Source organism: Lepus europaeus, unplaced genomic scaffold (assembly GCF_033115175.1).
Source record: "Lepus europaeus isolate LE1 unplaced genomic scaffold, mLepTim1.pri SCAFFOLD_49, whole genome shotgun sequence".
Classification (NCBI taxonomy): Eukaryota; Metazoa; Chordata; class Mammalia; order Lagomorpha; family Leporidae; genus Lepus; species Lepus europaeus.
Window position 1 is genome coordinate 335,975 of NW_026909365.1, and position 9,368 is coordinate 345,342.

The following is a 9,368-nucleotide window of genomic DNA, read 5'->3' on the forward strand; positions in this document are numbered from 1 at the left end:
TCTAGCTTTCTCCCTAGAAAATACGAATGTGTAGAGCTGGTGTCTCCATGTGGAAACAATTAGTGTTTCGCAGCACAAAATTAAATGTTCCCTGAAAAAAAAAAACATTCAAAACAATAAAGTCTGTGGATAATATCGGGAATACACAAACACAGAGGCGGTAACAATAGCTGGGATTGAGTTAGCCAAAACACAACTGGATATTTCCGGTTTCATCCAGGCATATCCGGAGAAAGTGGTGTGGAATTCATATGCAATGGACCGAGGAAATTACAGTAAAAATGGTTTTGGAAAAAAACAAAGTCTTTTCGTTAGGCAAGTGAATAAAATGTCATCTATACAAACAGAAAGATCATTTTTGTTTGCAGCAGTTCCTCTAGCATTCTCCCTAGAAAATACGAATGTGTAGAGCTGGTGTTGCATTATGAACCTATTTGTGATTCAATGGTACAAAATTAAATGTTCCCTGATAAAAACATTCAAAACAATAAGTTCCTCGATAATATCCAGAAAACACAAACACAGAGGATGTAGCAATATTTCGGATTGAGTTAGCCAAAACACAACCTGATATTTCTGCTTTCATCCAGTCATATCCGGAGAGACTGGTGTGGAATTCGTATGCAATGGACCGAGATAATCACAGTAAAATTGGTTTTGGAGAAAAGCAAAGTCTTTTTGTTAGGTAAGTGCATAAAATGTCATCTATACAAACAGAAATATCATGTTTGTTTGCCGCAGTTCCTCTAGGTTTCTCCGTAGAATATACGAATGTGTAGAACTGGTGTCTCCATGTGGAACCAATTACTGTATCCCAGCTCAAAATAAAATGTTCCCCAATAAAAAACATTCAAAACAATAAAGTCTGTTGATAATATCCAGAAAACACAAACACAGAGGCTGTAGCAATATCTGGGATTGAGTTAGCCAAAACAAAACCGGATATTTCCGGTTTCATCCAGTCATATCCGGACAAAGTGGTGTGGAATTCGAATGCCATGGACCTTGAAATTCAGAGTAAAAATGGTTTTGGAGAAAAGCAAATTTTTTTCGTTAGGCAAGTGCATAAAATGTCAACCATACAAAAATTAATATCATGTTTGTTTGCTGCAGTTCCTTTAGCTTTCTCCCTAGAAAATAAGAAAATGTAGAGCTGGTGTTCCCATGATGAACCAATTAGTTTTTCCACGGTACAAAATTAAATGTTCCATGATAAAAACCTTCAAAACAATAAGTCCCTCGATAATATCCAGAAAACAGAAACACAGAGGCTTTCATAATATTTTGTATTGAGTTAGCCAAAACACATCCAGATATTTCTGGTTTCATCCAGTCATATCCGGACAAACTGGTGAGGAATTCGTATGCAATGGACCGAGAAAATCACAGTAAAAATGGTTTTGGATAAAAGCAAAGTCTTTTCGTTAGGCAAGTGCATAATATGTTATCTATACAAACAGAAATAGTATGTTTGAGTGCCGCAGTTCCTCTAGCTTTCTCCGCAGAAAATACGAATGTGTAGAGCTGGTGTCTCCTTGTGGAACGAATTAGTGTTTCTACGGTACAAAACTAAATATTCCCCGATAAAAAACACTCAAAACAATCAAGTCTGTGGATAATATCAGGAATACACAAACACAGAGGAGGTAACAATATCTGGGATTGAGTTAGCCAAAACAAAATAGGATATTTCTGGTTTCATCCAATCATATCCGGACAAAGTGGTATGGAATTCGTATGCAATGGACCGAGAAAATCACAGTAAAAATGGTTTTGGAGAAAAGCAAAGTCTTTACATTAGACAAGTGCATAAAATGTCATCTAGACAAACAGAAATATCATGTTTGTTTGCCGCAGTTCCTCTATCTTTCTCCCTAGAAAATACGAATGCCTAGAGCTGGTGTTTCCATGATGAAGTAATTAGTGTTTCAACGGTACAAAATGAAATGTTCCCTGATAAATTATTCAAAACAATAAAGACCATCGATAATATCCAAAAAAAAAAAAAAAAAAAAGCAAACACAGAGGCTTTCACAACATTTCGGATTGAGTTAGCAAAAGCACAACCGGATATTTCTGTTTAAATCCAGTCATATCCGGACACACTGGTGTGGAATCCCTATGCAATGGAAGGAAAAAATCACAGTAAAAATGGTTTTGGAGAAAAGCAAAGTCTTTTCGTTAGGCAAGTGCATAAAATGTCATCGATACAAACAGAAATATAATGTTTCTTTGTCGCGATTCTTCTAGCTTTCTCCCTAGAAAATACGAATGTGTAGAGCTGGTGTCTCCATGTGGAACCAATTAGTGTTTCCAAGCACAAAATTAAAAGTTCCCTGATAAAAAAAATTCAAAACAATAAAGTCCGTGGATAATATCAGGAATACACAAACACAGAGGCTGTAGCAATATCTGGGATTGAGTTAGCCAAAACAAAACCGGATATTTCCGGTATCATCCAGTCATATCCGGACAAACTGGTGTGGAATTTGTATGCAATGGCCCGAGAAAATCACAGTAAAAATGGTTTTGGAGAAAAGCAAAGTCTTTTCGTTAGGCAAGTGCATAAAATGTCATCGATACAAACAGAAATATCATGTATGTTTGCAGCAGTTCCTCTAGCTTTGTCCCTAGAAAATACGAATGTGTAGAGCTGGTGTCTGCATGTGGAACCAATTAGTGTTTCCACGCACAAAATTAAATGTTCCCTGACAAAAAACTTTGAAAAAAATAAAGTCCGTGGATAATATCAGGAATACACACATACAGAGGCTGTCGCAATATCTTGGATTGAGTTAGCCAACACAAAACTGGATATTTCCGGTTTTATCCAGTCATATCCAGACAAACTGTTGTGGTAATCCTATGCCATGGACCGAGAAAATCACAGTAAAAATGGTTTTGGAGAAAAGCAAAGTCTTTTCGTTAGGCAAGTGTATGAAATGTCATCTACACAAACAGAAATATGATGTTTGTTTGCCGCAGTTCCTCTAGCTTTCTCTGTTGAAAATACGAATGTGTAGAGCTGGTGTCCCCATGATGAACCAATTAGTGTTTCTATGGTACAAAATTAAATGTTCCCTGATAAAAACATTCAAAACAATAAACTCCATTGATAATATCCAGAAAACACAAACATAGAGGCTGTAGCAATATTTTGGTTTGAGTTAGCCAAAACACAACCGGATATTTCTGGTTTCATCCAGTCATATCTGGAAAACGTGGTGTGGAATTCGTTTGCAATGGAACGAGAAAATCACAATGAAAATGGTTTTGGAGAACAGCAACATATTTTCGTTAGGCAAGTGCATAAAATGTCATCTAGACAAACAGAAATATCATGCTTCTTTGCCGCAGTTCCTCTAGCTTTCTCCCTAGAAAATACGAATGTGTCGAGATGGTGTCTCCATGTGGAACCAATTAGTGTTTCCAAGCACAAAATTAAATGTTCCCTGACAAAAAACTTTGAAAAAAATAAAGTTCCTCGATAATATCAGGAAAACACAAACACAGAGGCTGGCGCAATATCTGGGATTGAGTCAGCCAACACAAAACCGGATATTTCCGGTTTCATGCAGTCATATCTGGACAAACTGTTGTGTAATTCCTATGCAATGGACCGAGGAAATCAAAGTAAACATGGTTTTGGAGAAAAGCAAAGTCGTTTCGTTTGGCAAGTGCATGAAATGTCATCTACACAAACATAAATATCATGTATGTTTGCCGCAGTTCCTCTAGCTTTCTCCCAAGAAAATACGAATGTGTAGAGCTGGTGTCTCCATGATGAACCTATTAGTGTTTCTACGGTACAAAATTATATGTTCCCTGATAAAAACATTCAAAACAATAAAGTCCATTGATAATATCCAGAAAACACAAACACAGAGGTTGTTAGCAATATTTCGGACTTAGTAAGCCAAAACACAACCGGATATTTCTGGTTTCAGTCAGCATATCCGGAGAAAGTCGTGTGGAATTCATATGGAATGGATCGAGAAAATCACAGTAAAAATGGTTTTGGAGATAAGCAAAGTCTTTTCGTTAGGCAAGTGCATAAAATGTCATCGATACAAACAGAAATATCCTGTTTGTTTGCCGCAGTTCCTCTAGCTTTCTCCTTAGAAAATACAAATATGTAGAGCTGGTGTCTCCATGTGGAACCAATTGGTGTTTCCAAGCACAAAATTAAATGTTCCCTGATAGAAAACATTCAAAACAATAAAGTCCGTGGATAATATCCGGAAAACACAAACACAGAGGCTGTAGCAATATCTGGGATTGAGTTAGCCAAATCACAACTGGTTATATCCGGTTTCATCCAGTCATATCCGCAAAAACTGGTGTGGAATTTGTATGTAATGGACCGAGAAAATCACTGTGAAAATGGTTTTAAAGAAAAGCAAAGTGTTTTCGTTAGGCAAGTGCATAAAATGTCACGTATAAAAACAGAAATATCATGTTTGTTTGCCGCAGTTCCTCGAGCTTTCTCCCTACAAAATACAAATGTGTAGAGCTGGTGTCTCCATGTGGAACCAATTAGTGTTTCCCAAAACAAAATTAAATGTTCCCTGATAAAAACATTCAAAACAATAAAGTCCATCGATAATATCTGGAAAACACAAACACAGAGGCTGTCGCAACATGTGGGATTGAGTTAGCCAAAACACAGGCTGATATTTCTGGTTTCATCCAGTCGTATCCTGACAAAGTGGTGTGGAACTCGTATGCAATTGACACAGACAATCACAGTAAAAATGGTAGTGGAGAAAAGCAAAGTGTTTCCATTTAGCAAGTGCATAAAATGTCACCTATACAAACAGAAATATCATGTTTGTTTGCCGCAGTTCATCTAGCTTTCTCCCTAGAAAATACGAATGTGTAGAGCTGGTGTCTCCATGTGGAACCAATTAGTGTTTCCAAGCACAAAATTAAATGTTCCCTGAGAAAAAACATTCAAAATAATAAAGTCTGTCCATAATATCCAGAAGACACAAACACAGAGGCTGTCGCAACATGTGGGATTGAGTTAGCCAAAATACAACCGGATATTTCTGGTTGCATGCAGTCATATCCGGACAAAGTGGTGTGGAATTCATATGCAATGGACCCAGAAAATCACAGTACAAATGGTTTTGGAGAAAAGCAAAGTCTTTACATTAGGCAAGTGCATAACATGTCATCTATACAAATCGAAATATCATGTTTGTTTTCCGCACTTCCTTTTTTTTTCACTTTATACATGTTTAATTAGGATAGGCATAAACCAAAACAGAAAAAAAAAGATAAAGTGTCACTGTCACTTTGTTTGCAGGCAAGAGTCAGGAAATAGAACAAATTACCAGGAAAACATTTTTCCTAAGTAGGTAGGTTACATAATTTTAACATTCAGATGGCAAAATTAGTATTATTCTACTTAATCTACAAATGAAATAGTTCATCCTGTTTCGTATAAGAAATTTTACATTAAATATATAGCGCTTTGTTTCTCAGGAAGCAGTACTGGCAACTTGGAGAAGATATTTCTGTTACGTGATGACTAGAAAATGTCAAATACAACCAAGCAGCTATGCTATAGCTCAGAAAGTACTATTAACCTCTTTTGGGCTAGTGCACATTTCAGTTTAATACAGAACTACATCTTGAGTTTTAGGAAGGCAGCAATAATTATATTTTGGCTTTTGTTCTAGAGCTTAGCATAGTTAAGGCGACAGTTGAAGCATATTAGTGAAGGTAGTTAAAATTTAATGACAATCATCATAATCTCTTATAACCTACATAAACTGTATAATGCTTACATGGAATGAAACCAGCATTACCTAATTGGTGTTTACATACATACAGAGGGAGAAAAAAACCTACCAAAGGCAATCACTCTAAATGTACTATCACGTACTTGTTAAAAATGCAAATATACCATAGAACTAAAATGACGTGAAGAGCACTACTCATTACCTAGAAGAAAGGTAACTGGTTCTCATACAAAGCTAAGCTGGCATCAATCACCCTCGTCACAATGGCTTAGAAAAGCATCAGGTTTCCAGTAGAGAAACTATTCTAGGAAAGTCAGTCAATCTTGTGAAAGTTTCACAGCTGTAAAACCAGGCTAAGACTACAACGACCGTGAAATCTGAGGAGATCAGATGAACCAGTAGATTCCCAGCCATAATGTGAGACGGGAAGGTCCTCATGCAGCATATGCTCCCTGGCTCCGGGAAAGCTTCGTGTGCATAATACAGAAGTAGTTGAGAAAGGAAACTGGAGACGCTCAGCTGTTTCCATTGTGTCCTAACTGTTAAACTTCAGGGATGGTGTGATCCATCAGGCTTTTCATAATGCTTGGCGCCATCCGTTTAATAATATGTTCAAAGATAAAAGCAGGCATGATTGTGACGGTAACTACAGTCCCAGATGTTGATAGTATGTCTGCAATTTGAGAGTCCTTCAATCCAATGACGTTCTGGCCGTTGATCTCACAGATGTTATGTTCCGTGAGAAGACCGTTTCTGGCTGCAGAACTATCTTTCACTATGGATGTTACTTTCCCATTTTTAAAGATAAAGCCAACGTTTCCAGTACTGTCCTTATGCATAGTAATTGTCCGCTCAAAAGGCCTGTCACGAATGGTCATTGTGATCTTCTCTCCAAAAGCCTGTTTGAGCACCTTGTGAGCTTTATCAGAGCTCCAGCCTGCACAGTTTTCACCATTGATCTGGAGTACCTGGTCGCCAAATCTCAAACCAACCAATGAGGCTGGAGAATTTGCCTGGACTAGCTGAACAAATATACCATTATCTATTGATTTAAGCCTGAGTCCAATTTTTCCATCTTGATCCTTACATAAAATGACTTCACGAATCCCTTGTTTAATTTCTGCTCTGCGAATCCCAACATCATTTCCAGTTACAGGAGCCACCATATAGTTCATACTGGAAGGTCTTGCTACCAACTGCCCCTGAAGTGGTGCTCCAGAGACCATCACCAGATTTGCATGTATTTCTTCTTCATTTAAACTCAGGCCCATGTATTGAGAAAGTTCCGGATACAGTTTAGGATAAAGATTTCCATCTTGAGAGATGGGAGCAGAAGCTTCTGACAAAATTGCTGGGTTGGCAGGGTTTGCAGAAAAAGCAGTCTGAGCCTGAATTACTTTGTCTACCTTCAAGTCTTCAAGAGATGGATAGAGAGACATTTTTCCTGATTTATCTAGACCACAAGGACTCGCTCCCCGCTGCCACCGCCTCGAATACAGCTAGCGACTTCCGAGACCCGAGAAAAGGAGAGCAGCACGCGCGTGAGGACCGCCCACCAGGCATGTCACAGCACCGCCCCCCCCCTGTGTTTTCCTCACTTCCTCTAGCTTTCTCCCTAGAAAATATGAATGTGTGGAGCTGGTGTCTCCATGTGGAAGCTGTTAGTGTTTCCAAGCACAAAATTAAATGTTCCCTTAAAAAAAAAATTCAAAACAATAAAGTTTGCCAATAATATCCAGAAAACACAAACACAGAGGCTGTCGCAATATGTGGAATTGAGTTAGCCAAAACACAACTGGATATTTCTGGTTTCATCGAGTCATATCCATACAAAGTGGTGTGGAATTCGTATACAATGAACACAAACAATCACAGTAAAAATGGTTTTGAAAAAGCAAAGTCTTTCCGTTAGGCAAGTGCATGAAATGTCATCTATACAAACAGAAATATCATGTGTTTCCTGCAGTTCCTTGAGCTTTCTCCCTACAAAATACAAATGTGTAGAGCTGTTATCTCCATGTGGAGTCAACAAGTGTTTCCCAGCACAAAATTAAATGTTCCTTGATAATAAACATTCAAAGCAATAAAGTCCGTCGATAATATCCAGAAAACACAAACACAGTGGCTCTCGCAAAATGTGGCATTGAGTGAGCCGAAACACAACCGGATATTTCTGGTTTCATCCAGTCATATCCGGACAAAGTGGTGTGGAATTTGTATACAATACACACAATCACAGTAAAAATGGTTTTGGAGAAAAGCAAAGTCTTTTCGTAAGGCAAGTGCATAAAATGTCACCTACACAAACAGAAATACCATGTTTGTTTGACGCAGTTCCTCTAGCTTTCTCCCAAGAAAATACGAATATATAGAGCTGGTGTATCCATGTGGAACCAATTAGTGTTTCCAAGCACAAAATTCAATGTTCCCTGATAAAAAACATTTAAATCAATAAAGTCCGTGGATAATATCCAGAAAACACAAACACAGAGGCTGTCGCAAGATGTGGGATTGAGGTAGGCAAAACACAATTGGATATTTCTGGTTTCATCCAGTCATATATGGACAAAGTGGTGTGGAATTCATATGCAATGGACACAGACAATCGCAGTAAAAATGGTATTGGAGAAAAGCAAAGTGTTTCTGTTAGGCAAGTGTATAAAATGTCATCTATACAAACAGAAATATCATGTTTCTTTGCCGCAGTTCCTCTTGCTTTCTCCCTAGAAAATACGAATGTGTAGAGTCGGTGTCTCCATGTGGAACCAATTAGTGTATCCAAGCACAAAATTAAATGTTTCCTTATAAAAAACACTTAAAATAATAAAGTTCCTCGATAATATCCAGAAAACACAAACACAGAGGCTGTCGCAATATGTGGGATTCAGTTAGCCAAAACACAACCGGATATTTCTGGTTTCATCCTATCATGTCCTGACAAAGTTGTGTGGAATTCATATGCAATGGACTGGGAACATCACAGTAAAAATGGTTTTGAAGAAAAGCAAAGTTTTTCGTTACGCACGTGCATAAAATGTCACCTATCCAAACAGAAATATCAGGTTTGCTTGCTGTAGTTACTCTAGCTTTCTCCCTAGACAATACGAATGTGTAGAGCTGGTGTCTCCATGTGGAACCAATTAGTGTTTCCAAGCACAAAATTCAATGTTCCCTTATAAAAAACTTTTAAAACAATAAAGTCCGTCGATAATATCCAGAAAATACAAACACAGAGACTGTCGCAACATGTGGGATTTTGTTAGCCAAAACACAAACGGATATTTCTGGTTTCATCCAGTCATATCCTGAAAAAGTGATGTGGAATTTGTATGCAATCAACCGGGAACATCACAGTAAAAAAGTTTTTGAAGAAAAGCAAAGTATTTCCGTCAGGCAAATGCATAAAATGTCACCTATACAAACGGAAATATCATGTTGTTTGCCGCAGTTCCTCTTGCTTTGTCCCTACAAAATACGAATGTGTAGAGCTGGTGTCTCCATGTGGAACCAAATAGTGTTTCCAAGCAGAAAATTAAATGTTCCTTGATAAAAAACATCCAATAAAATAAAGTCGTCGATAAAATCCAGAAAACACAAACACAGTGGCTCTCGCAAAAT

The 9,368-nt window shown here is 37.8% G+C and overlaps 1 protein-coding gene across 1 annotated transcript; it reads right to left on the reverse strand.

The window, feature by feature from the left end:
- Positions 1–6,179: 6,179 nt before the first annotated feature.
- LOC133755450 (syntenin-1) lies at positions 6,180–7,218 on the reverse strand. Its single transcript, XM_062185558.1, has one exon. It carries the CDS (start codon positions 7,187–7,189, stop codon positions 6,293–6,295), a length of 897 nt encoding a protein of 298 aa, XP_062041542.1. The 5' UTR covers positions 7,190–7,218; the 3' UTR covers positions 6,180–6,292.
- Positions 7,219–9,368: the final 2,150 nt, after the last annotated feature.

Excerpts from the sequence above, each read along its gene's own strand:
- LOC133755450 (XM_062185558.1), bottom strand. The coding sequence starts at position 7,189 with ATGTCTCTCTATCCATCTCTTGAAGACTTGAAGGTAGACAAAGTAATT.